Below are 27197 nucleotides of genomic sequence, written 5' to 3' on the forward strand. Positions count from 1 at the left end.
GGCAAAGAACCTGGTATGAGCCAAGCAGCAATAAGTTGGATGAGCGGATTGCAAAAAGCTGACTGGAAAAGATATATAGGTTATTTCTCCTGGCTGGCTGGCAGAACACTCACCCATGGCAAGATCATGGTCCGTTTGGTAATACAGGCCGAGCTGGGCAGCCTTTGCCAGGAACAGTGGGCAAGTCTATTGAGAAGCAGTGTGATGAATACAATGGGTGTGACAGACTTGCTGCATCAACAGGCTTTTTGCTGCTGTGGCCAGAAATAAACCATAAATACCCCCGCTGGCTTGCACCGAATGCTCGCCAGGCCTCCACACCCTCACACTAAGACAGGTTTTGAAGATAGACAAGAACAACAAAAGACGTGGAGATTGGCTTTTACCATACCAGTTGCACTGACACCAGCCATTCAGGTAAATCTGGAACTGGAAAGTTTCTTTTCTTAGTTTATTATTATTTCTCCATCCGAGTTCTACCTTCAAAACAAAGTATATCTTATTAATGGGTATGCAGAACGGAAAATAAGTGAATGTACAAAAGATTAGTCTGACAAGACTCAACAACAAATTGACACCAGTCAAAACGTATCAAGAAAAAATGCAATAATTGTCTCTCCAAAAGCACTTTTTCATAAATATGGCTAATGCATTGGATCTTATTAGATTGTGCAGAAGGCCCAAATATGACAGATCAACAAGGAAGCCCAGACCAGTTCCCTGCAGAGAAAGGCCAAGGCGGAGCTGGAGCCTCATATAAGGTACTTGAATGACTCTAATTTGACTTAATCAATCCGGAAAATCATTTGGCCATTGCAGTTATTCATTTCTGTCCTATAGTTGGTGGTTTTTGAGTTTGAGAACTTCCGTGGAAAGAAAGTGGAATTGTCTGGCGAATGTAAAGATTTGTTGGAGAAGACTGCGAAAGTTGGGTCCATCATTGTGGAATCTGGACCGTAAGGGATTCGGTGTCTTTGTTGAATAATTAAATACACAACCCTTACAGAAGAATATGTGAGCATTTCCTCTCTCTTCTGTTTCAGATGGATCGGTTTTGAGCATATAGGTTTTGCTGGGGAGAAGTTTGTATTAGAGAAGGGGGAGTATCCCCGCTGGAGCACATGGACCAATTGCCAGAGTCACTACTGTTTGGGCTCGTTCAAGCCCCTAAAAGTGGTTTGTATTTATAATAACCATAACTATTGCAATGTAAGCACATTCACTAGGGAATCAAGTGTGCATCTTTCCAGGATAATGCAGATCACAAGCTGCACTTGTTCGAGAATGCAGGTTTTGAGGGCAGGAAGATGGAGATTGTTGATGATGATGTTCCCAGCCTGTGGGCCTATGGTTTCCAGGATCGTGTGGCTAGTGCTAAGGCCATCAACGGCACGTAAGACACCATCTTTTGAATTTAACATATCTGCAAAGTAAAATAGTATTGTAATCAGGCGTTTCATTTGGCTTATTATATTCAAGAACCACTATTCAGTTCCCTGTACTTTTCCTTTTAAGGTGGGTAGGCTACATGTACCCGGGCTACAGGGGACGCCAGTATGTGTTTGAGCATGGAGATTTTAAGCACTGGAACGATTGGGGAGCCGCTGCACCTCAGATCCAGTCTGTCAGACGTGTGAGGGACATGCAGTGGCACAAAAGGGGTTGCTTCATTGCCCCTACTCCTGCTCCCAATTCAAATCCAAAGCCTACCCCAAATCCCAATCCTACTCCTATCCCCAAACCGTCTCCAAATCCCAAATCCCAAACCCAGGCCTGAGCCCACAACCCCAACACCTCAATCAACTCCTGGGACATATATCAAAGCTCAAATCTGCATTAGAAAATGTAAATGACTAATCACTATCATTTAGAAAGATGAAACAAGCTTACATTATGTCATTGCAAATAAAATCTTCCTGACCTCTGACTATTTGCAAGTGATTATATGTCATTACATTGTCTCTATTTTTTTAAACATTCATTTTCCATACCGCTTATCCTGCACAAAGGTCACGGGGGTGCTGAAGCCTGACCTAGTTAATTAACTACAGAACTGTACCAGCAACTGGTTGGCAGCCAATCGCAGGGCACACAAAAACCTTTTACACTAACAATCACAGTTATGCAGCTTTTATGGGGCATCCACTTCGCCTATTGTGCATATAGCATAAAATTGATATTTAAGTTTATAATTAAATAAATCATAAAATAAATGTATATATAGAAGTAAAATGATGCTGGAGTACCCCGAGGAACCCCGCACAGCCACTCATTCAACTTTCCTCTAAACAAACTAATAATGAATAATAACTTGAATATATGTAATTTTTGATAACACCAAAAAAGTGATCTCATTTAGCACATTTCTGGGCTTTAAAAATTGTGTTCTCGATTTTGAGGACAGGAGTTTAATATGTGATCATTCAGAAAAATGTCAGTAGAAAAACGTTCATTCTTAAATAATAATGGATGGATTTAATAAATTCACTTTGCACTTGAAAACACTTTTTCCAACATCCAGCCTGACCGATACATAGCCAAGTTAACATCATGTCAATCTGTTTGTAAATAGCCAAGAAAAGTGGCCTTCGAAATCTACCGACGCAGAATGGCCGCTAGTTACTAAATCTACCAACTCCACATTTAGACATCTAGCGTCATATATGTGATATCTTCGAGACTCAGTCTATCAGGTCAGTGATTGGTTAAAAATATGTGCAGTGCCCACAACCACGGATCCAACCAATCACAGAGCATTTCGCCAGCGCACACGTTGGGAAAAAAATAGGCGGTGAACCTGCAAAATTTGAAAGTTCGCCGGAAGCAATGACGACTCAGAAGGGAACAAGGGAACGTTTTCGATTTTAAAGGCTCTTTATAAATTATTCAAAAGACCCACTACCTGCATGAAAGTCCCGTGAGTAGAAATGCTCTTTAGTTTTTGTGGGAGTAAACGTTAACTTATTTTCTTTTATGGTTTGCAAATAATCTCTTTATCTAGCAGGCTGAATAAGTGTTTACGTTATCATTCGATTCATTTAGTTGTCGTTCTCCTGTACAATGAGTCGCTCAACCAAACAATTTAACTAAAAAGCTTTGTATATGTGTATTCACTCCGGTTAGATCTGAACAATGTTGAAGTTCAAATACGTGAGCCAGGTAAACGAGAAAACAATGGGCAGCTCCCCTGAGCCAATCACCATCCGGAGCTCGAAGCTCAACCAACTGTTTCAGGTGCACATACCCTAAATATTGCAAAGGTTCATAAAATAGGAACATGTCCAACAATGTGCAATGAGGTAACTTCGCCTTTCCTCCACAGGGTCGAATCACCCTGAGTGGACAGGAGGGAAGATGCTTCTTAAGCCGGGAGCAGTTTGTTGATTCTCTGCTGTTGTTGTACAAAGAGTGCAAGTCTCCTGAGCTCATGAAGATATCTCATGTGGCCAATTTTGTCAACAAGTGTAAGGACGCTTTGCACGAGTTAAATGTCATGTTTTGGAATTGGTAACAGGACTTTAAGTGGGGAACCCAAATTCACCATCCTCTGAATATCACTGCTGTCATTTAGAAACCTAGCCTGACAACATAAACTCTCATTTGAAGAGCAAGACGACACAAAACTTTGCACATATATGCTTCGACTTGCTGTCAGACCAAGTCAAAGCACGACCCAACTCTGCAAATTGTTCAAATTGATTTTAGTTTTCAAAAACAAATACTGTACACAATAATACACTATGTACTCTTCAATTGCTTGAGAATTTCCAATTGACTGAAGCCAACAGCGTGAGTCACATTCTGTTTACATCACCTTTTCTGATTGATTCTTTCAGATTCAGTCTGTGCTTGTTAGTCGCACATCTAGCATCGATTTTTGGGATGCAGCCCAAACCACACAGGACCAGACTGATTTGCAATCTTTTTTGTTTATGGTCAAAGTCAAGCTGGCTTGCCAGCCTAAAAGAAACCAGCAATCTTTTACAAAAAACTTAAACAACCATCCTCATTCATATGGAAACTTGTTGGCGAATACAAGCACTTCAGTTGATGCATTTCCTGTAAACTTGTCCCCTGCTGTGTTTGCATGTGATGCCAGTTTCTGAGGTGCTCTCTGAGCTCCAGGCCTTCCTGCCCAGCCTTCACGACTTTGAGATGCGTTCTGTGGTGGGCCACGGTCGCTTTGGCAAAGTACAAGTTGTACGGGAGAAGGCAACAGGGGATTTTTGTGCCCTTAAAATAATGGAAAAGAAGGTTTTACGCGCTGAGGAAAACGTAAGTACTCCACTGAATTTTATTATTGAGAATTTGACTTGTTTAATGGCCTAAATATCTTTATTTATTATTATATATGTATTTATTGGTGAACCAATCACGTGATCAGAAATCGGGCCGATCATTTCTCAGAGGATCGTAGTTTGGAGAAATATATCAGGTTTTAAAATGCATTTATCGATTCATATTTTAAAACCTTCTAGGGCTACAATACAACACAATAGTCCAAAGCTATATAACTGAAAAGAACAAATAAACCACAAAAAAAGAACAAATAAACCACAAAAAATTACATTTTTAAAAAATGTATGCATAGTTTTTGATTGTCTTGTAATTTTATGGCTGACATGTCCAACCTAGAATATACACTTGAATTTCATTTTTGTCATTTCTGATCATTTCAGAATTACAGAGATGAGCTATTTGCTTTTATTTTGGTGGGAAAAGGCTTTATGCAGAAAATCAAGCTGAAAGTCATTAATTCAGATTTCATGGAGGTCTTATGTGAAAGATTGCTTTGAACATGAAAAGGAATATACTACAGTAATACAAGCATCCGTGCTCCAATTATTGCATTCAAAGAAAATCCCACTGGAGGATGCTGTGGAGTCAAAGTGTGGATACATCATTCCACAGAACTATGACTAACACACCAGATCATAGCTAGAGTCCACGAGTTGTGACAGAAAGAGAGGTGAAGTGAGCAATAAATGAGCAGATGCTGTTATATATTCAAGAAATGCGTTGAAATGTTCAGGTAACTTGTATCTGTTATGGACACATTAAATGTAACCTCCAGTGATATACTATTGGGTCCAATTGTTTATTCATCTTTCCTACTGCTTAACACATTTGATTTAAAACAATTGAATTGAAAACATATTTGTCTGTTTTCATATTCTGCACCACATTTGCTCCAGATGGTTTTTCACGAAGAGGAGCGAAAAATTCTTTCTTTGAATTGCAGTCCATGGATCCCACAGCTCTTTTGTGCTTTCCAGGATGAGGATAACGTATATCTGGTGAGACTGTAAATTCCCTCACATCTAACTAACAACTACACCAGGTGTTTTTACCACCACTACAATGATAGGGAATTCATAAATTACCTCCTCAGTTGTATTTAGAAGGTTAATAGTGGTCATTGAAGAAATTATTAGGCATTTCACCGTGTGAGTTAAAGTGATTGAGCTATGAACATTTAAGACCACCCTGTAAACACGATGCACTCCCGCCCCTAATTCTGTTTCAAAATGTGACACTGCTGCACTTCTGCTGTATGTACGAATATTGCTATGGTAATTGGATAATTGTCGGGAATTATATTAGTCTCGTCCAATAGAATCATTCATTCTTTTAATTCATTCATTTATTTTCTGAACCGTTTTATCCTCACTAGGGTTGTGGGGGGTGCTGGAGCCTATCCCAGCTGACTTCGGGCCAGAGGCGGGGGACACCTTGAATTAGTGGCCAGCCAATCGCAGGGCACGAGGAGAAGGACAACCATTTGTGCTCACACTCATACCTAGGGTCAATTTAGAGTGTCCAATCAGCCTACCATGCATGTCTTTGGAATGTGGGAGGAAACCAGAGTACCTGGAGAAAACCCACACATACCCGGGGTGAACATGCAAACTCCACACAGGTGGACCGACCTGGATTTGAACCCAGTGCGCTAACCACTCATCCGCCAGGCCCCAATAAAATCATAATGACAAAATGAACAAATTCTAAATTCTTTCTGTATATATATCTATATAAATATTCATTATGATACATATATGTAATATTCATTGCCCACTGTAGATTAACACCAAAAGTAAATCAAATGTTTGCATATTAAAATGTTTATCAATTTATTTAGATTATTTTATATCTACTATTGCTTACTTTTTAATTTTATTATTTATTGAAAATGTGTTCTCTTGAGCACGTGTTCCCTGTAGTGTATGAGCAGGTTGAAGCATTAGCTTACATAATGGAAAGGAACTTACAGTACAAAATAGATAATTTACAATATATTGACAGGGAAAAAGTAAACTTGTAAAAAAAAAATGTCCACACAATACTTTTTTTCTTTCAAAGCCATGAGTTCTAGGATGTGAAACGAGTAGAACGGTGATATCAATCGGAATAATACATGAGTTGCTCTGGGAAGGAACCTGAATTGTGCAATGTGGGGAGCAACTCGTATCAAACAGCAAAGCTTTAGTATTGAAGGACAAAAATAGTCCACCTAAAAAAATGGAAAAGATACCTTTTTTTCCATGAAAAATCCTTTATGGTTGGACACACAGGACACGTTAATTTCCTTCAGGTGATTGTCAAAGATGAAAACCTGCCATTAAAGCTATGACAATGACAAATGTGGACTAGACCTGGACCTCATTTATGGAAATTTTTATACTAACTGGAATGATAACAGTCAAAATTTATATTGAAATTGAATTATTTCACAGTACTAAATACTGTCCAGTATTTGCTGATGGCCGTCAGATCTGTTAACACTGTTAAGATAAGTGAAGCTTTATGTGTCCATAGCGTCTGCCTTCCTTCTCCCTGTTTGCGTTTTCTTTAGTGCCCCTCTGTCTCACCTTGCTCCCCAATAGAGCATGGAGGAAAATACAAAGCATCCATCTCTATCTGTGTGTTAAAGAGGCTCCCAGCCTCCCTGTTGCTAGGTAACACAGCAAAATGCTCCCGCTCATTCAGACTTGCCGACCATTCATGCACCAGGGGCTCTCATCTGTTATGGCTATAATGGTTGCCGCGTTATAACTGATATCGGCCTGAACAAAAGTCGTTTATTTTTGCTTGCTTTCTAGAAATGGAAATCTGTGTTTAGAATTACGCTTGGAAAATTCAAGTGTTTTTGTACCTACTGTAAACTTTAGGGCCATTCGCTAGCAATTGGCCCACTATGTTGTTGTATTTTTTTCCCTTTTCTTTGTTATGATTTTTTTTCCTAAACAACAATCGTTTGCCTGGAGTGTGGGAGCTAATCCGGTGCTATATCTGAGGTTACATAATCTATGAACGATACCCTATAATCCTAAACTGAAACATGCTTTGATAACACGCATGGTTTAACTGTCGCCAGCTTTTCTAAATATAGGCCCGCTTATGGGCATCTAGAGATATATTCTCGACATGTGATAGCTGTGTATTTTAGTCACAAACAAATCGGACTGATCCCACTGCTATGTTTCTCACTTGCGTACATTTGTGGGTTTAGGCAATGGAGTACTTGCCAGGTGGCGACCTTCTGTCTCTACTCAACCGATATGAGGAACACTTTGATGAGTCCATGGCTCAATTCTATTTGGCTGAGCTAGTAGAGGCCATTCATGCTGTCCACCAGCTGGGCTATGTCCACAGGTGAGGCACTACATGATAAATGGGACATTAGGGTCAACATTTTAGTAACAGCGCCACAAAAATGTAGGTTTTATTTGTTCAATGGATGGGTTTAGGTCACAGAAGGAATTAAAAGCAATCCTTTTAAAATCAATCATACAACAAAAAAAGCCACTACACTTACTGGTCTTTTGTTGCCTTTTTTGTCACCCAGAATTATAAGATACCCACTCATTAATAGACAAATTCACTTCACTGATTGAAACTTGTTACTAAATAATGTTAACCATTACAATCTAGCACATTGTACAATAAATATAGAAATGCACCAGTTGCCAATTTTTTGAAAACAATCTATTTTTATCTTAATCACCTGTAGAGATGTCAAGCCTGAAAACATTGTCATTGATCGAACTGGTCACATTAAGTTGGCCGACTTTGGATCTGCTGCCAAGCTCACCGCTAACAAAACGGTAAGAGCGTTGTAAAGTTTGCTCTCTGTATTAATGACCCTATTGTTGATGGGTGCATCACTTTTTCATTTATAATCTTCCAGGTGGCTGCTCCCATAGTGCCTGTGGGAACCCAAGACTTCCTCTCGCCTGAAGTCTTGGCAGCCATGAACGGGGGCCCCCACAGCACCTATGGTACCGAGTGTGACTGGTGGTCCCTCGGTGTCACAGCCTATGACATGATCTATTCCAGGCTGCCTTTCTCTGATAGCTCTCCAACAAGGACCATCCACAACATTCTTAACTTCCAGGTTCTTAACATTTCTTAATATTACCTGCTTGCAACAGGTATATAATGAACTGATATAACTTTCACTTGCTTGTTGTGTTACCCATAGACTTTCCTGAAAATTCCAGAGGAACCGCGAGCCAGTAAACAGTTTGTTGACTTGGTGCTTAATTTGCTGTGTGGATCTGATGAACGTTTAGGATTCCAGGGACTCAGATGTCATTCGTTTTTTTCCAGCGTAGACTGGAACAACTTAAGACAAGGTGAGGAAATGTTTTCCCCTGGCAATAGTGTTTTTTTCATTTAAACCCCACATGCAACCAAAAATATTACTTGAGAGATATTGTACAAGGGCAACACGGTAAAGGAATTGCTGTCTAATCAAATCCTAAAAAGAACACCCATTGCTAGATGTAGGCAAAAATCTATCTTTGTCCAGTGGAGGATATTATTGAACGGTGGAAGAGGCTAAGGGAATTATGTGCGTCAAGATTTTCTTGAGTTAATGAGAATAAACAAACAAAAAAAGTTGTATTGATTACAATGACAACATAGAGTAATGCTGCTGTGGTTAACAGTGAAAGACGTAGAAGTTGACATTTTCAGCTGAGCATCTGTGACAAAATCACACATAGTCACACTGAGCAACATTTTCAATCACATGCGGTCTCATTAGAATGAGCAACAATGTTGTGATTCCCAAGTGGTTAGCCTACTGGGAATTCATCATGCCACATATTTTTGGTATATTTGGATTATGTCCAAACACAAAATATACCCAAATATATACTCCTCTTTGCTGAATTTTAATTTGTTTGGAAATTATTCCACAATGTCATCTGCAGCCCATGAGGCAATATTTAGAATATATTAAAGCTGCATTTGAAGGAATAGAATAGAAATATAGATGTTTTTCCTTTTCATTTGAATTTCATTAATTCATACATGAACAGTGTTAAAACAGGGGGATCTCCGATGTATTTATAAGTGAATGCAGATTGAGCTTTGTGCCTCAGATGGGGTTTAAGCTGAGAAGCTTGCACTGCTGCAGTGAGAGAGGGCAAGTGAGCATGAGAGAAAGTGAGCGAGCGCAAGGAGGGAGGGACAGAGGCAACATCAACGTGCGACTTACCGCACTCTCAGTGCACATCGCTCTGTGAGGTTCCTCCTCCCCTCAGTGTTTCCTCTGCCCCCCTTTTTTAACTGGCATCTCTGCTTCAAAAAACATTTCTTTGCCTTTTTCATTCCACTCATTGTCTGCTTCCCACAGTTCTTCCACCTTTTGTTCCTGCGTTGCATGCTGAAGATGACACCTCTAATTTTGAGGAGCCGAATCAGGCAGCCCCCCGGCTAGCCTCGGCATCCAAGCGAGGAGCTCCCCCTGTGGGCTTCCAGGGCGAGGATCTCCCCTTTCTAGGATGGTTTTTCAGCAGAGCCCTGACAACATTGGCCAAATCGGAGTAAGTTCCATCTGTTTATTTTGCAATGTTGGGCTTTTTTTTTAAACACTACCCCCTTACATTCTACCTTATACACCTTTGTTAATTAAATACCCCGTGCTGTCATTGGCACTTTTTGTGCCTTAACATTTCCCCTTACTTTAATAACAAATTGCAGGTAGCGTGGCTTGAGTTAACTGGAAATTTGGCTTATCGTTAAGGTCATGCCTGTTGCGGCCAATTTTTTTTTCACCATATATTCTGTAATTAGAAAAAACAAGAGGAGGGTTCTAGTCACCATGTGTTGTTTCCTTTCTTCAATTGGTATTTTTTGTGTATCTTGAGAGCAACTTGCTGGTAGAATGACCATAGAATGCAAATTTATGGGACAGAAGCTCTGAGCCGGTGTTATCTAGCCATCGGTGCTTATTGGTATGCAGCTGAGTATGTCAATGAGGTTCGCTGAGAGGTGGAACAGCCCTCCCTTCACACACACACCCACACACACAGACATGCACCCACGCAGCGACATTCCCGCCCTCTCTACTGTTATTGTGCTGCTTAATAGCATCCTGAATACAGCATGGGTTTTGGGACCATAATTATCCCTAATGCTATTTGACATCTTCACCTCTGGTAATAATCCAAGAGAATGTGTTGGAGTCTAGCTGTCTGTGCCAGAATGATCGTGCCGGAGACTGCGGAGCATGACAGCTGCAGTAACAGAAAGGAAGCAAAAGGCGTGAGCAAATTAGGCAGCAAAAGGGATGAGAACTCAGATTGGGGTAGAACATCTATTTCCATGGTGACCACCGTAGTGTGTTTTTCTCCCTCAGTTTTCCACCCCCATCGTGACTGTTCTCATTGTCTCATTTTCTTCATTTTCAAATATCGCTTTCCCTGCCTAGTGCACTGGGAATCATGCTTTCTTTCCTCTTTTTTTCCTCCAGTAAACTACTTATAGTAATTTTTTTTTGCTCATGTGTGTCAAGTGGAAATGCTTTTTCCCCCCCAGCACGTGTCACATTAGTGTGGGCACACGTGTACACTTATACACTCACAGAAAAATAGAATTGAGCTTAACACTGAATAATGATAATGCTAATCATGTGGTTTGAGGCGTTGTCAGAGTCCTTCTTTTGTTTTCATTTTTGTTTTTATGAATGTGTCTAATGCGCTCATTAGTACAACTGACACGAACTCCCCGAAGCAGAATGCCTTAAACGTAAAATATACTCTGTGCTTTGCACAGGGACATTATTTATTTTGGAAAATGGAGAAAGAGAATGGGTTAACAGCTTGTTTGCAATCTTTTTGTCATTTTTTTTGTAATGTATATTATATATAGAAGAATGAGATCCATTAATTCAATAGTTGTTTTTAAAAATTCACCTCTGAATGGAACTTGTTAGAATAAATGTTTAAGTGTTGTGGTAAATATTCAACATTTGAATCGAGCGCTCAGACTAATTGACAAACAGGTCCTATTGCCATGAATAGACACAATCGGGTGCTATTGATGAGAGCTTTCACAGCTCCACAGGGAATGATCTGAGGTCACCGAAAAGAACAATCGAGTTTTTCAGTGGTCATGAGCCTTCTTCCTCACTAAGACCCCCTTAACTATTTGCCTGACCTCTAATATACTTTTTTTTCAGATACAACGCTTGCCAATTTATATTCTAACTAAAAATATATTCATTTAAAGCCTAGAGTAAAGGTAAATATTTTGATGTTGTTCTACAAAGAACTCATCGAAACACGCTACAGTATTGCTTTGTTGCAGGCATTCTGGATTAGGAATTTGCCCAAATGTTCCTATAATGTTGGAATTGTATAATTGTCTGAAATGTCTTGTTATGCAATAATTATGATTAATGACCACTAATTCGCTTTAATCCAGCTCTAGATTGTTCGAACTAGGATTTGTGCAAATTCATCCTCCAACATCAAAATCATTCATGATTTAACCAATATTCTTCTATCACTCTGAAATTGGACATTGATTATCATCAAAATTATAATTTAATATGTATACTGCCAGAATGGGTTTTACAAAAAAAATAGTTCATTTACTTTAATTGAGCATTAACTTAGTTTGCAATCTCAACAGACATTTTTATGCATTTATATTTTAACAGAATTAAAATTATTATTATTCTATTGTTCCCCCCCAAAATTTCTGGTGCAGTGACTGACATTGATTCCTTCTCTTATATATACTCAGATATATGATCATTTATTTATCCTCCACCAGGAGATGCACATCAAGTTCCATATTTGGCTGTCCAGACTGTGTTTTAAATAACTTATTTCCTTCCCTGCTTGCATGATGTTTAAATAGTATCACAGTTTCCTTCCCAAATCCCCAAACCACTGATGCGATTTTTATTTGAACCCAACATGCATGTCATTTAAATAATGAAAACAAGTTCAAATGAACTACAACTACCCAGCTTGTTCCTGACACATTGAGACATGAAAAGCACAAATTAAGCACAACATTTTTTATCTATTTTATCACATATGGTGCAGGTCTCAAGAATGTTTTGGCTTCAGCGTGTACTGCCGCATATACAATTCAATCGAGTGTTTTTTTTCCTCAGTGGCAGGGTGGGGGAGGGGGGGGGGTTGTCCGATTAGTGAATTTTATTTTCTCTGAGAAATAATAAAGCTTGCTACTTTTACATGCACTGGCATCACTACCACCATTAAACGGTAAAATATGACTTACAGGTGGTCAAATTTTTATTTTTGTGTATACATTATTTTTACATAATCAGTAAAATTTATATTTGGCTCCATAAGAACTCTGTTTTGATGTCTTTTTGATTTAAGGGCAGCTTCTGCCGGCCTCAATTCTCCTGCTAAGACCAACTCCATGGAAAAGAAGCTCTACCTTAAAAGCAAAGAATTACAGGAAACCCAAGACAAATGTCACAAGGTAAGACTTTTTCTGGCTGTTATTTAACATTATAATTTGCGTAGGTGTTTATTCCACATCACCTGCTGATTCATTGAAGCAAATACAATACTAATAACTAATACAAAAAAAATGAGTATATACAGAACACACACAAAGGATTGTCTTTTTTTTATAATAAGGTTAAAAATAGCCAAGAGGAATGCATTTTCTAGGTTTCTGAAGCGCTGCAGTCATTTTAACTCCCACTAAAGCGACCATGATAGAGTGGGACAATCCCAAAAGTGATCCCCCTCAAGTAATTGTGTTTATGGCTTCTTCTCTGTTTGTTATCCGTCAGCCCCCAATAAATGGAGACACTATTCTTCCACAGTGGCTGTTTTAAGCTAACCATTGATGGGTCATAACTCAGTACCTACCCCCTTTAGACAATATAAACCTCTTTGTTGTTGATTGATGTACTTGCGAACTGAACGCAGTGCATTGGTGGGCAGCTGCTGTTCAATAAGGTCATTCATAGGTTACTTTTACAACACCAAGTTTCTCCAGCTGAACTCAGGAGGTTAACAAAATGTTAAATATTGATATTAGGATATGAGGAAAACAAAATGATAACAGTGCAAACATCAAATGAATAATATCATCAAACAAACGTATTACAATTAAAACTGTCTATATCAGGGATGCTCAAAATGTGTAGCAGTCCACTTACGGTAGATTTCTCAAGCCATACATTTAGGCCCAAAAGTATTTCTATTTGCGTAGCTGTTAGGTTTTCCATCACAAAGTCATCTTCTCTGGCAGTATAAATTAATACTGCGGGAGAAGAACAATGCATGAGCAAGAACAAACATATTCCCAAAAGCATAGAAATTCAAAGTATACATTTTATTTATTTCCGACAATGCTCATTGTTAAGCTGCAAAGACACAACTTTATTCTTTGAACTTGTCATGGATGCAGATGGAGCAGGAGATCTCCAAGTTCCAACGCAAAATGAACGATCTGGAGTCAGTGCTTCACCAGAAAGATGTCGAGCTGAAGGCTTCCGAGACTCAAAGGGGCATCCTCGAGCAAGACCTCGCCACCTACATAACAGAATGCAGTGTGAGTCATCCAATGCACAATACCTGCAGTTATGAGAGGTTCCCTCCAGACATTTGGGAAGTTACATAAACATCCTGTGATATGTCCTCCCGCAGAGCCTAATTACCTCAGTAAAATCTTTTGTTTTTTGAGAAGTCATGTTTATGTGAAGGAAGCTTTGGACCATGATGTTGCAAACAGCCTTTTTCAGTGGCAGTCGGATTCTATTGATCATTACCAATCAAATGCTGAGTTTTTAAAACACCTGCCACACTAAATGTTGTTCCACAAGATGGTGTACTTTGGTGCCTTACACTAAATAAACCATACTTTGAACCACGATCCGTGTATATAACATGTTTGCAGAGCCTAAAGCGGAGCCTCGAGGAGGCACGTGTGGAAGTCTCTAGAGAAGATGACAAGGCTATGCAGTTGCTGCACGACATCCGGGAACAGAGCAACAAGCTGCAGGAAATTAAAGAGCAAGTATGTGTAGTTGCTACCGTATATAATCCCTTTTCCCCTTTTTATCAGTACAGGCCTCCGATTCAGTTTTTTGGCCTAGGTAGATTGAAAAAAGATAACCTAAAGAGACTGTAAAGTTTTATTTGTTATTTTTTTACAACCTTGGATGCATTCTTTTTCAAATTTGACAAAAGTGACCAGAATGTCCATTTTCAAACTACTTTAGTCATTGTCTTTTTGTGCCACCAGTCGTACAACGGCAGACGTTTAATGTGTAATTTTCTCAGTGTTTAGCACTCTCGATGTCAGTGGAAGAAGAACAGTGTGACATCACACTGTGATCATTTTCAAAACCTTCTGTTTCCAGAACATTGCAATTTGCAAATGCGGTTGCAATCACTTTAAAAAAAAAACTAACCACAGAGATAAGACGCTTCAACCAGGGCACAATCCCAATTTGACAGACAGTTATGCATGAAACAGTTAAAAAATATTGGAAACTGACTTTAGTGCCTCTTTAATAAATGGGAACATTCATCAAATCCATCCAATCCTCATGGGAAATCACTGTCTCAACCTGTAATAATGGACTGGCTGAAGGTGCAGTGCAATGATGCACCTTGTCAGCCTTACTCAAGCAGCGTATCACCTCTGAGGGTTCCTTTGTTCAGCGTACTGTAATCACAAAGGTCATCCCTGCAGATGGCATGCCTGCAGGGTACAAATATGGAGACTTTGATCATTAATCAAGAAGCTTGCCTACGCTTTTCTCAAGAGGAGGCTGGAAACAATGATTAGATCAGAGAATACTGTACACATTTCATTGAGAAATACGCATTTCGTAATGTCAATGAAGATATCCTCATTGATATTCAGGATTTGTTTTTCAGCAAGAGGAATCTATTTGCAATACAGTATGTTTCTGTCTTATTTTGGTCCAAGAAATGACAGAATTAGATTTTATTAAACAAACAAAACTTGAGCTTTTATTTTTCTTTGGTAAATTTCATTTTTTGGTGTTGTGATGAACCATCACTGCTGCAGTTCACTGCAACGTCTACAGCTTGCTGCATAGTGGAACAATGTCAGCATATCTTTGTCAGGCTGGAGAATAGTTCTCACACTTTCTAAACAACCCTCGGAAATAGCTTTTTGCTCAATTCACATTTTGTCCACTAAGCTTAACTGAGGTATATCTGTATGTCAATCAAAAGAAAAATCTAATCGTAAGGACGGATGATAAGCAGACTTAACATTCTGGAATGAGGAATTAAGCAGAAACATGCTGTATTCCAAATCTTTTAGCTTTATCGAAATGGGAGGGTGAAGGATCGTTTATGGGCTGGTCGTTTAAAAAGTGTCTCGTGACATTGTCCCTCTGAACTAACCTTGTATCCATCATTGGTGTTACAATTGATGTAGCTCTTTTATTGGTTCCTTGAGATTGTGGCTTGGCCGTGTTGTTTTAGGAGTACCATGCCCAGCTGGAAGAGATGCAAGTGACCATCAGGCAGCTAGAGGAAGACTTGTCAGCTGCCCGTCGCCGCAGTGATCTCTACGAATCGGAACTTAGAGACTCAAGACAAACCAGTGAGGAACTCAAACGAAAGGCTGTAGAATACCAGCAGAGAATTCAAAAGGTAAAGTGTTTTTATGTATGAGATGAGTGTATCACCTGAATTCAGAGAAAGAAAGTTCTCAACTTTTCAATGCAACTTCTCTTTCAAACCTGATTGCATTACATCAAAGGTTATGAAAAATACTGTAATAAGATTACTAAAGAAAGGTCACCTTTAATTGTTGTTTCCAGGCCAAAGAGCAGGGAAAAGCAGATGTAGAGGAGCTACTCTCCAAACTGGAAAAGGTAAAGTGAGACTCAGTGGCCCATTTTCTCACAAAAGGCTTATATCAAGGCCTAAATCAGATTAGCAAAGAGGTCATTTAAGTGGCTTTCATGAGTGTGGCTTAAATGTTGTCTTGGTTAGTTCTAGACTATGGCGCCCTGGAGTAAGCTTAAATGAGAACGCTTGGTTAACGCCTCATTAGACTAAGTGAGAACACAGCCTGTTAGTACGTAACATGGTACTCGTGAAATTCTAAAATGTAATTCAGGGCAAATCTGTTCCTCCACATCCGGAATGGCATCCTAGAGAGTAGATTCCGCCATTACCTTCCAATGGACACCAACAAATATCTCTGTCCATGTAAAGTTAGCCTTGAAACTTCATGAGCAAAAAATGAAATACATGGAAGAAGAGGAAAACTTGCAAATGAAAATTCATTGTACAGATTGAATTGGATAATTTCTAATGAATGCATATCAGAAATCTATGCAATGGCATAGATAAAAGTCCTGGTTTAGTTTATCATTTCCCCCCTGTCAATTATATTATTTGCTGTATACCACAAACACAATTAAGGAAAAAACAAGGGATTAATCATTTCAACTAACTGAAGTGCGACAATGTGAATGCAGCTCTGAGTGCAAATCCTCGGTTATTTCTGCAACCATTATGGATCACACGTCTTCCATTGGATAGTCAGAACAATTAAGCTTCGAAAAGTTGTGCGGCACGGATGCTGCATTGATCACCCTGCAGCTTCTTCGCTCAAAACCAAGCGTATTGCATAAACACTGAAATTGATTTGTCCACACTTCATTCGTTCGACCATCCCTCTTGTGCGAACATGCGCTCTCTTTTATCATCGCGATACAAGCGCTGGGGATGGAGTAAAATTTAATCATTTGGCTGCTGATAACCTTAACTGTGAATCCTTAACTGTTTTTTTCTTCTCTAGACAAATGCTGAGCAGCAGGTAAAAATCCAAGAGCTCCAGGACAAACTGTCAAAGGTACTAGTATTAATGATGAAATGCATATATTTCAGTTTTTCTGTTTAGTTCATAGATAGTCTTTAGACTAACCATGAGAAATCATTCAGCTCGAGTAAAACCTTCCTTGCCTGTAACCCTCTTTAGGCAGTGAAAGCCAGCACAGAAGCTACTGAACTGCTGCAAAATGTCAGACAGGCCAAAGAAAGACTGGAAAGAGACCTGGAACGCTTGCGAGGCAAAAGCGATTCTAGTGACACACTCAAACGACGCCTGAGAGAGACGGAGGTATCACTATAGTAAAAAATGCTGGACCTTGCTCTTCTTACTGTAAAATTTTCGACACAATCTTACTATATTTAGACTTCTATACATTTTCCAACTTCATAGCCTGTATACACCTCATCTCATGTCTTATTTGGTTGATTTTGGTGTGTAAGCAGGAGGGCAGAAAGACCCTGGAGAACCAGGTTAAGAGGTTGGAGATGGTTGAACGCAGGGAGAATAAGCTGAAGGATGACATTCAGACCAAATCCCAGCAGATCCAGCAGATGGCTGAAAAGATCCTGGTGAGAGACCCACAGATAAGACTTTCTTAATACTCTTCACCACTCTACCCCTAATTTCACCCTCTGCCCATGTCCATATATCTTCATCACTCCTTTCAGATAGCTCATTCTTGCACACTACATGCTCGGGCTAGCTCAGTTCTCATAAATGGGAGCTTATAAACTAAATACATAGAGTGGAGCATTTAAACCAGCGTCAGCATGAACAGGCGCAGCTACAGCCGTTTTGTGGATTTACTACTTTTCAATGCAAGTCTTGATTCCTTTTTTTACCGTACATTTATTGTTATAGTATATTTTCTTATACAGTTCTAGTGCGGGTACATTCTTTTACTTAGACAATGTAAATCCTGATCAAATAAACTAATGTTGGTACATGTCAATTTTAGGAAATATTATTTTATTACACTTTTTTGTTTGATTCATGATCCTAAACCTTTTCTTTGCAGGAACTAGAGGACCACTTGAGGGATGCCCAGTCTACAGCACAGAGGATGGAAACTCAGCTTGTCCAAAAAGAAAGGCTTTACGAAGATAAAATTAAGGTAGTGTAATTATGGTGCTGGAAATCTCTTCTTCGTGATAAACCTTGTACTAAAGCTGATAACAACATAATGAAGCTATTAGATTTAGTAATTTAATTCTTTGCAGTAAGGGACTTGCTGTCTTTGAGTCATAGCGTACAATGGATCTGTTGTATATCTATATATTCCTTCAATGACTTTTGCTGATTAAGGTTCTGGAAGCCCAAATGAAGGTTGACCTGGCTGACAAAGAGAGCCTCGAGGCCAAAAGAGCTCAGCAGGAGGAGGAGTCGAGAGAGAACTCCAAACTCATTAGTGAGCAGAAAGCAGTAAGTAAAATGGCAATGCATTAAGATATTTGGTAGAATTTAGTCAGATAAGGGGCTTTTCAAATTCTTACATTGACAGTAGATAATTCAAGCAAAGTTAAATCTTCTGTTTCCTTCCAAAATTGCTTCTGCTAGATTTTGTGCATGCCATAGCTTCTGATGTTTTACCCGTCTAGTTTTGGTCATTTCCACCATCATATTTTGTCTCCTCTTTTCCTGCAGACCATTAATGCCATGGATTCAAAGATGAGGAACTTGGAGCAGCGCATTGGTGAGCTGTCAGAGGCTAACAAGCTGGCTGCTAACAGCAGCATTTACACCCAGAAGAACATGTGAGTTAACAAGACCTCCTACCCACTCTCGTGAGAATCTCTATCCACACCAATGGCAATCCACACTTAAACCTCTAAATCTCTTTGCACCACAGCTGATGGATCCTTTTAATGATGCAGCATTGCTTACGCTACGCAGGAAAAAATGTGTCTTCAACTCGTCCTTGAATAAATGTTATGCATTTGAATAAATGACCTTAAATATCATTTTCTTTTAATGTAAAAAAAACATTTCCTGTCATAGCGCTCTTATTTTCACTTTTTTGTTAAAGATGTGTTTTCGGTATCTGTTCTTTTAAATATACAGTAAGTTAACCGTTGTTGTTGTTTTTATATATACATTTTAGGAAAGCCCAAGAGGAAATGATCTCAGAACTGCGACAGCAAAAGTTCTACTTGGAATCCCAAGCTGGCAAGCTCGAGGCTCAAAACGCCAAATTGGAGGAACATCTCGAAAAAATCAGTCAGCAGGAGCAGACCAAGAGGACCCGTCTGCTGGAGTTGGAGAGTCGGCTCCGAGAAGTGAGGCAATAGGACACAAAAGCAACATCTTTTGGCTCCGTATTAACCAATGCGCTTAAGCTGTCTCTCGGTGTAGCTTTACATTACAGTATTACTCTCCACAAAGAGGATTAAGGCATCCGATCGGCCACTGAGCTTCTAGCCTGTTTCGATCAATTAAATGGGACTAAAGATCTGTCAAAATATGATGGCTCCATTTGAGTGAGATTAAAAGACATTTTTGTCCTATACAGTAGTTTCTCGCCAAATTTGATATTAACATTAATCATAAACTGCTCTGGCACAAGCTCCTTTTTAAAAATTCCATTATTTCTACAATCTAGCAGACTGAATATTACTTCTCTTCCTCCACACATTCTTCCCTGCTGTGACTTCTTTCCTTCATACTTTCTTTCCTGCTGTGCACTAGTAATGCAAAGTCTGTTACTAATTGCTGACTACTCTGCACCCTCAGACGCCAACACAGTCGTCCCCCACTATTATATACTATTTTTTTTTTAAATCTTACTCTTATTGTGACTGAAAGGCATTGCATTTCAATTCACTAGGCACTGAAATTCACAAATGGCTCAAATGCAATATATCTGCCCTTTAATACGGTTTCTTTAGCCCCAGTCAAGTCTAAATGAGGTATCCAAAATCACTTTCCTCCAACAAAAATTCACAATTGCCTTTAGTTTCCCAAACTGTTACGGGAAAATAAATAAAGAAATCAATAAAAACCTACCATCTGGTAGGCACCCTGTACGGTTGAGAACAAACATGATAATTATATGCAAATATAATTCTTTTCAGGTCCTTTGTGGAGATGTAATTAAACACAATTATCCTTGTCCTTTGGCTTTTCAGATGGGCTTAGAGCATGAAGAGGAAAAACTGGAGATCAAGAGACAGGTGTCAGAGTTGACCCTCTCCCTACAGGAGCGTGAGTCGCAGATAAGCAGCCTGCAGGCAGCTCGTCTTGCCTTGGAAAGCCAGCTGCAGCAAGCCAAGACAGAGTTGGAGGAGACGACTGCCGAGGCTGAGGAGGAAATCACCGCCTTGAGGGTAAGACTATTAACGAATATTCTCAAATCTGTACATTACAAGCAACAATGGCATTTTCCATAAGCTCAATTTAATCTTCAACAATACCTTTTAAAATTGTTTCCTACCTTTCATTTTTTTCATACAGCATGTATATATATCTCTTTCCTGACAGAATCACAGGGATGAAATTCAACAGAAGTTTGATGCCCTTCGAGAAAGCTGTTCAGTAAGTGCTGATTTATATAATGTTAATTGAAATGCATCAATTACTTTTTAATGTAGCCTAATTGAAAAAGGCAGCAGAGCTATTAAATTGCCTGCACCACTATTTTGAGCTTGGATGTTAATCATGAGTTGTGCCTTTGTAATGTAGAGTTTGTTCTTTGTATGCTTACAAGGGTTTAGCACTGGTACTCCAGGTTAATCCGTTACTTCCAATGCATGTTTTACATTGTTTTTGAAGACTGTAAAATGAGATTGGCTCCAGCCCAACCCAGAACCTTCATGTGGGCACGTTATATGGAAAATGAATTGATGGATAATTATAACCCATATTGATACAGCACCATGAAAAAAATAAAACATTGCCACTGTCATTTAGTTTTCTATTCCAGTAGCACTGCAGACTCATCTATCTCTTTGTTTGCTTAAGGTGATCACTGACCTGGAGGAGCAGCTTACCCAGTTAAGTCAAGAGAATGCAGAGTTAAATCGCCAGAATTTCTACTTGTCCAAGCAGTTGGATGAAGCATCAGATGAAAGGGATGACCAACTGCAGCTGAGCCAGGAGGTGGACCGGCTCAGGAGAGAGGTGGCAGACCGTGAAATGCATCTCAACAATCAAAAACAAGTAATGTTGTCTGATATTTTGATTCTTCAGTCACTGAAAATCCCACAAATAGGTTTTGCAAAAATATGTGAAAGACCATCTCTTCAATCTGCCGTTTTATTTACCATCCTAGAACATTGAGACACTGAAGACCACGTGCAGCATGCTGGAAGAGCAGGTGGTGGAGTTAGAGTCCCTGAATGACGAGCTTCTGGAGAAGGAGAGGCAATGGGAGGCTTGGAGAGGGGCGTTGGAGGACGAAAAGAGCCAGGCAGAAAGACGTGCCAGAGAACTCCAGCGACTGCTGGATAATGAAAAGCAAAACAGGTAATGTTGAAGAAGTTTTCTTTAAGAATGTGGTGAAATTCCCTGACATCTCCAACATCGTACACGCACACAAACACACACAAAAATGACTTTAATGTGTTGCTGCACTTTTCAAAGGCTGCGGGCAGACCAGCGCAGCACAGAGTCTCGCCAGGCAGTGGAACTAGCAGTCAAAGAGCACAAGGCTGAGATATTGGCCCTGCAGCAGGCCTTGAAGGAGCAGAGACTCAAAGCTGAAAGTCTGTCTGATACTGTGAGTTGCAATAGCTGGATTTATATTTCAGATGAAAGATGACTCTAACTTTTTAAAATGTGTTATTAACTTAGCGTTTCAATGCTACTATTTCAGTCCCACCCTCGCTGCTGCAAAATTTGATTGTGCATTCCCTTCTGTATTTTCCTAGCTCAATGATCTGGAGAAGAAGCACGCCATGCTTGAGATGAATGCTCGCAGCTTGCAGCAGAAATTGGAGACTGAGAGGGAGTTAAAACAGAGGCTGATGGAAGAGGTAGCAATTCAATTTGGTTACAGGGCATTTTTTCACACAAATGTAGTGTATATTTTAAACATCAATTTCAGAACATGTATGGCATGGTAAATTTCTCAATTTTATTTATGTTTCATCGATCCATTTTCTAAGCCACTTGTCATCATGTGGCTGATTTAGGATGAGAGGTGGTATACAACATTGATTGTTCACAAGTAAATTGCTTCGCACATACTGTAGACATAAAATTGGACCAATGTTTGAAAGCAATTCAATACGCGATTAAAGTAACCTGTTCAATATATAAAATACCTGCGCAAATCAATTGACAAAATAAATATATGAGTGTGCCAATGTAAAAATAAACAATTAAGAGAATGCTAGTAGCCATATGGCTGTGATCTGAATTGAGCAATTGCATTAAAACATCAAGAGTCAGGACACACCTCCCACTGTTTAATGTGCTTCTGATGAACCCAACTTTGTGGTAGGTTTTTACTGATATTCACACACACACACACACACACACACCCTAAATGTGCCTGTGAATACCATTTCATTGGCTATCATTTATGGCGATTATGACCATTCAATTTATAAGCTGATGGGGAGCCTGACATGTCAAATGGATTAAACATCTAATGGGGAAAAACTCATTTAAATTCACAGCAGAAAGATAGAGTCCCATGATTGGATGTCTATCATAGTCAAAAGCAATGAGACGTAACACTGCAACAGGATTGTTTTGATTTTCTTAACAGAACTTTTCAGGTGCCATCAAGTCAGCACCTATAGTACAGAATTCTGAAGGGCAATAAAGTAATGGGGTGTAGACACATAATTACGTTTTTTGTTGTTGTTGGTGGTGGTGGTGTTCAGGTTCATAATTAAATGAGTAATGTTGATTTAGGTATTTTTTTCATAGGATGTTATTGTTATTTTTGACAATTATAGTATCTGCCTGTTGATGTTTTCACAGCAAGGGAAGCTACAACAGCAGATGGATCTGCAAAAGAGCCACATTTTCCGTTTAACCCAGGGCCTGCAGGATGCACTGGACCAGACTGATATGCTCAAAACAGAGAGAACCGATTTGGAGTACCAGCTGGAAAATATACAGGTGCTCAATGCAATACAATTAACATACTGCTTAGGGACTAATATAACTGATTTTGGAAATTTTAACGATTCCTAGTACATCTACTGTAGGAAAAATAAGGAATGTGTTCTAAGATCTAAGTGATGTCCTCAAAGGGGTTTCAATTTTACATTCTACACACAGGCTGTATATTCTCATGAGAAGGTGAAGATGGAGGGTACCATCTCCCAGCAGACCAAACTTATTGACTTCCTACAGGCAAAAATGGACCAACCCACAAAGAAAAAAAAGGTCTGTGTAAAATATTACATGGCAATAAGCTTTAATAAATTATTTACATTATAGCTTCAATCTGCAGGTGCAAGTAAAGCTACTGTTAAAATCATTAGTCCTAATACTGTGCACATTACACAGATTCAAAGTATTGGGACACCAGGCTTTTATAACAATGGGTTTCCTCAACAGCAACATTGACAACATGAAAAAGATAATCATTTCATGATCAGTAGTCAGTAATATAATTTGACAATGTTCTCTGCGTTAACAGGGTATTTTCGGGCGACGGCGTGAAGATGTAGGCACGACAACCAATGGGGCATTGACTCCTCAATCCCAACCGGCAGTTCCCTTGCAGTACGGTGATATGAAGCTTGCTTTGGAGAAGGAGCGCTCAAGATGTGGGGAGTTGGAAGAGGCTCTTCAGAAGATGAGAATAGAGCTACGATCTCTAAGGGAAGAGGGTACGTCATGACGACTGATGCTTGTCGGCTCTCGTGTAACCTACATAAAAAGACAGATACAATTAAAATAAAAAGGAGCACTTTGGGAAATAAAACTTGTCTGCTCCTTTTTAAAGTGAAAAAAAATCCTTTCACAATCAAATTCCCCAAATCACTTGTTTTATAAATGAATAAACATCATCCCACTACCCAAGCAATTTCTGTTGCGTATACTTAACTTAACCAGGTTAATAATTATTTGTTTCCATGAGGGTGAAAAGATAGTGATGCATGCATGCACCACTGCACTGGAAGTGTTTAGTGCCGTATATTTAGGGGACAAATATATCCAGACCACTGACGATGTTCCTTTTAACTTTTCTGAAAATACAGCCGCTCATTTCAAAGCACAGGATCACATGACTTCCTCCACTCCAGCCCAGGCTCGCCATCAAATTCTCATGTCAGCCATTGTGAAGTCACCAGAACATCAACCCAACCCTTGTGGGCTGCTTAACCCAACAATCCGCTCCAAAGAGTCCTCTACACCTGAAGGTGACACACATACACACACATGGCCTCTTTTACATAAAGCTTCAAGTCAAATTTATCAACATCTCAGTGCTCACATGTATGCTGTCACGATCAACAAAATTGGGTCATTTGTTTGTCAATGTGGTGTGGTTTCTGCATTCGTTTTGACTATCAACAAGTTGTAAAGCACAAGTGCTCAATTACGGTGAATAACTATGCTCAAGGACATTTAAAGAAAAAAAAGTTTGCTTTTTTGGTTAACTTGTGTTAATTTTAGTTTCTGTGCATTTATCCAATTCAGCCAATATTTAATCAGGCATGATTCTGTCTGACCGGGAAGGATAATGGATTAAAAACCGATGAAACTGGTTTTAGTGCAGACTTTCCTATTCAGTAGAAGAAAAATGAAATTGTATCTCATTAAACTAATCCTGTTTTTTAATTACTTCCTGAAAGTCTTCTTATCAGAGCGATAAAATTAAAAAGTGAACAGATTTAGGCATAATCTGCTCCTATCTCATCAGTGCCATGACCGTTGACTTCCTCTGTGAAGTAATTCAGGCCTCAAACTATTTGTGTGTTTCACTTTCATATAGTTATCGTTAGACTGCTATCTCCTTTCTGTCTCTTTCCTCTTATTCCTTGCAGAAAAGAGGAGGGTCACCTTTGAAAGTAAGTTAGCAGTCACCCATTCCTCTATCTCACATTTTCTTGAATAACTGTGGTGCTCCATTCAACCATTTTCTACCACTATATACTTTATTCTTTTTGCATTCCATTATAATTGGCATGCATAATGTGGTTCATATCAGTTCATACCAAAACACAGATTTACTTATATCAAAATCTATCCTTTTTATTTTACCATTTTTATCCTGTTTGCTTGTTTTGACCCCCTCAAAAATCTTTCTGCTCACAGTTGTGCATCTCCCTCCCCCATTTTTTTCAATTTGCAGAGTTTGGTCGTCGCGTGAAAGAAAGAATGCACCATAACATTCCCCATCGCTTCACTGTGGGTCTTAACATGAGGGCTGCCAAATGCGCCGTCTGCCTGGACACAGTGCATTTTGGACGCCAGGCTGCTACTTGTCTAGGTATTTTTTTTAGGTTATTCTTATCAAAACCCATATTACCATCTTTTTAGCCTCAATTTAGACTGCATTTTTCATGTGTTTGAAAAGGATGTCTCCATTTGGTAAACATTCTTTCAGGCAATCAATTTAAAAAAATCTCTTTTCTTTTTGTCTGTATTCCTTTAGAGTGCCACACTCTTTGCCATCCCAAATGCTCGCCATGCCTTCCTGCTACATGTGGCCTGCCAGCTCAGTATGCCACTCACTTTTCTGAGGCTTTATGTCGAGAGAAGGCAGGCTCCCCTGGGCTACAGGTGAAGGAGGCCAGTGGGCATGTTCGATTGGAGGGATGGATGAAGCAACCAAGGTTATTGATTCCATCTTTCTTACATACTGGACGCTGGAGAGTTATAGAATTTATCCTGCTATGTATTTGGAGGTGACTAATATTCACAATAGATTTTTTACTTGTAGTTTTTTGTGTATTTTACATAGAAATGGCAAGCGTGGTCAGCAGGGCTGGGAGACAAAGTATGTCGTTCTTGATGGAACCAAAATATCAATTTATGATTCAGAGCCCAGGGAAGGTAACGATCTTCTTTTATTGATGTGAAACATTTGCATTCAATATCTAGCTACGACAAGCTAGTAATATATATCTCTTTTAGACTGCATAAACGTAGAAGAGGAGTTTGAGCTTTGTCTACCTGATGGAGAAGTAACTGTTCATGGAGCTGTTGGAGCTTCTGAGCTCATTAACACTGCAAAGTCAGGTAGTGGCTTTCACACCTAATTATGATTTTTTTTTTTATGCAATATATTCACCCATGGGAAATATTCACCATTTTCTGGTGTCTATATCCAGACATCCCTTACATTCTGAAGCTGGAGTCGCATCCCCACACCACTTGTTGGCCAGGCCAGTCCCTCTACTTCATGGCTCCCAGTTTTCCTGACAAACAACGCTGGGTGGCTGTACTGGAGTCTGTAGTGGTCGGTAGCCGCGGATCCAAAGACAAAGGGGATTCAGATGCTGTAAGTGTTAAAAAAATATTACAAATCCACCCACCTCCCTTATTTTTGCCAAGTAAAACCTAAGCCACATGCACCATACGCAGTATTGATCAGCACTACTGTCGGTGAGCTGACAGTTCCTCGGGGAGTGCTGCAGCCGCAATGCTTAGCAAGCACGATGGGCTCTTAAATTTTGTGGAAATTTGGCAAAGTGCACAAAATGATTCAGCCAAAGAATTATTCATTAAAATACATATCAATTGTATGTTGGTATGTACAGTATATGTTTCCATTTGTAGCCTTGGTTGTCTCATTTTTGTCTGTAAATTTTAACAACACGTACATGTTTCACGCCTGTGTCATATGTATGCCATTACTCAAGGGAAGTGCATACTGTTGTTGTTATTGTATGTCGACAACGGTATATTCAATCCACCCCACCAGCCAGTACTTTCATTACTTTTACTCCTTTTTACTGTTTGTCACTTTCTGCATGTTATCACCCTCCAATCATGTGGCCCTATTTGTGTTTTTACATTGTCCTTTTGATGTGATTAAATGCTGTGTGTGTATCCCCATTCAATGCGGTTGTGTGGACCATCTTAGGCAGGTGTTTCTAAAAGACAGAAGAACCTATCACCCCTGGTTCAGGTACAGTAAGAAAATGCATGAATACTTGGGCTTCAGTAAC

General features: G+C 39.4%; 2 protein-coding genes across 4 annotated transcripts in view; both read left to right on the top strand.

Moving 5' to 3' along the window:
* The first annotated feature begins 251 nt into the window (after positions 1 to 251).
* On the top strand, positions 252 to 1927 carry crybb3 (crystallin, beta B3). The gene is made up of 6 exons (XM_077602312.1): positions 252 to 417; positions 667 to 761; positions 841 to 956; positions 1044 to 1176; positions 1251 to 1393; positions 1516 to 1927. The coding sequence occupies exons 2-6, from the start codon at positions 687 to 689 to the stop codon at positions 1775 to 1777; spliced, it is 729 nt and encodes a 242-aa protein (XP_077458438.1). The 5' UTR covers positions 252 to 417; positions 667 to 686; the 3' UTR covers positions 1778 to 1927.
* Positions 1928 to 2816: 889 nt separating this feature from the next.
* The window catches only part of cita (citron rho-interacting serine/threonine kinase a), a 28866-nt gene continuing 4485 nt past the window's right edge, over positions 2817 to 27197 (top strand). Inside the window, exons 1-39 of one of the 3 annotated variants that reach the window (XM_077603388.1) lie at positions 2817 to 2917; positions 3124 to 3234; positions 3323 to 3464; positions 4100 to 4275; positions 5196 to 5297; positions 7511 to 7653; positions 8012 to 8105; positions 8189 to 8395; positions 8483 to 8636; positions 9644 to 9833; positions 12651 to 12756; positions 13699 to 13842; positions 14188 to 14307; positions 15756 to 15926; positions 16097 to 16150; positions 17086 to 17139; positions 17266 to 17406; positions 17562 to 17687; positions 18137 to 18232; positions 18424 to 18540; positions 18763 to 18872; positions 19220 to 19394; positions 20244 to 20441; positions 20596 to 20649; positions 21076 to 21273; positions 21386 to 21579; positions 21697 to 21832; positions 21984 to 22088; positions 23047 to 23187; positions 23350 to 23457; positions 23714 to 23906; positions 24279 to 24440; positions 25068 to 25091; positions 25376 to 25513; positions 25679 to 25859; positions 25988 to 26079; positions 26161 to 26265; positions 26358 to 26527; positions 27113 to 27157. In XM_077603388.1, coding sequence (XP_077459514.1) covers positions 3133 to 3234; positions 3323 to 3464; positions 4100 to 4275; positions 5196 to 5297; positions 7511 to 7653; positions 8012 to 8105; positions 8189 to 8395; positions 8483 to 8636; positions 9644 to 9833; positions 12651 to 12756; positions 13699 to 13842; positions 14188 to 14307; positions 15756 to 15926; positions 16097 to 16150; positions 17086 to 17139; positions 17266 to 17406; positions 17562 to 17687; positions 18137 to 18232; positions 18424 to 18540; positions 18763 to 18872; positions 19220 to 19394; positions 20244 to 20441; positions 20596 to 20649; positions 21076 to 21273; positions 21386 to 21579; positions 21697 to 21832; positions 21984 to 22088; positions 23047 to 23187; positions 23350 to 23457; positions 23714 to 23906; positions 24279 to 24440; positions 25068 to 25091; positions 25376 to 25513; positions 25679 to 25859; positions 25988 to 26079; positions 26161 to 26265; positions 26358 to 26527; positions 27113 to 27157 — 4968 coding nt within the window. In that variant the 5' untranslated portion in view covers positions 2817 to 2917; positions 3124 to 3132. Of the gene's footprint in view, positions 2918 to 3123; positions 3235 to 3322; positions 3465 to 4099; positions 4276 to 5195; positions 5298 to 7510; positions 7654 to 8011; positions 8106 to 8188; positions 8396 to 8482; positions 8637 to 9643; positions 9834 to 12650; positions 12757 to 13698; positions 13843 to 14187; positions 14308 to 15755; positions 15927 to 16096; positions 16151 to 17085; positions 17140 to 17265; positions 17407 to 17558; positions 17688 to 18136; positions 18233 to 18423; positions 18541 to 18762; positions 18873 to 19219; positions 19395 to 20243; positions 20442 to 20595; positions 20650 to 21075; positions 21274 to 21385; positions 21580 to 21696; positions 21833 to 21983; positions 22089 to 23046; positions 23188 to 23349; positions 23458 to 23713; positions 23907 to 24278; positions 24441 to 25067; positions 25092 to 25375; positions 25514 to 25678; positions 25860 to 25987; positions 26080 to 26160; positions 26266 to 26357; positions 26528 to 27112; positions 27158 to 27197 lie in introns of all 3 variants that reach the window. The other 2 variants (XM_077603389.1, XM_077603390.1) reach the window with 2 other exon arrangements.

This window comes from Stigmatopora argus, chromosome 6 (genome assembly GCF_051989625.1).
Source record: "Stigmatopora argus isolate UIUO_Sarg chromosome 6, RoL_Sarg_1.0, whole genome shotgun sequence".
NCBI classification, from domain to species: domain Eukaryota; kingdom Metazoa; phylum Chordata; class Actinopteri; order Syngnathiformes; family Syngnathidae; genus Stigmatopora; species Stigmatopora argus.

Bases quoted from the DNA above. Each gene is read 5' to 3' on its own strand.
- crybb3 (XM_077602312.1), top strand. From the start codon at position 687: ATGACAGATCAACAAGGAAGCCCAGACCAGTTCCCTGCAGAGAAAGGC. The intron at 1,177-1,250 runs GTTTGTATTTAT...GCATCTTTCCAG, and splicing joins CGTTCAAGCCCCTAAAAGTG to GATAATGCAGATCACAAGCT. The intron at 1,394-1,515 runs GTAAGACACCAT...TTTCCTTTTAAG, and splicing joins GCTAAGGCCATCAACGGCAC to GTGGGTAGGCTACATGTACC.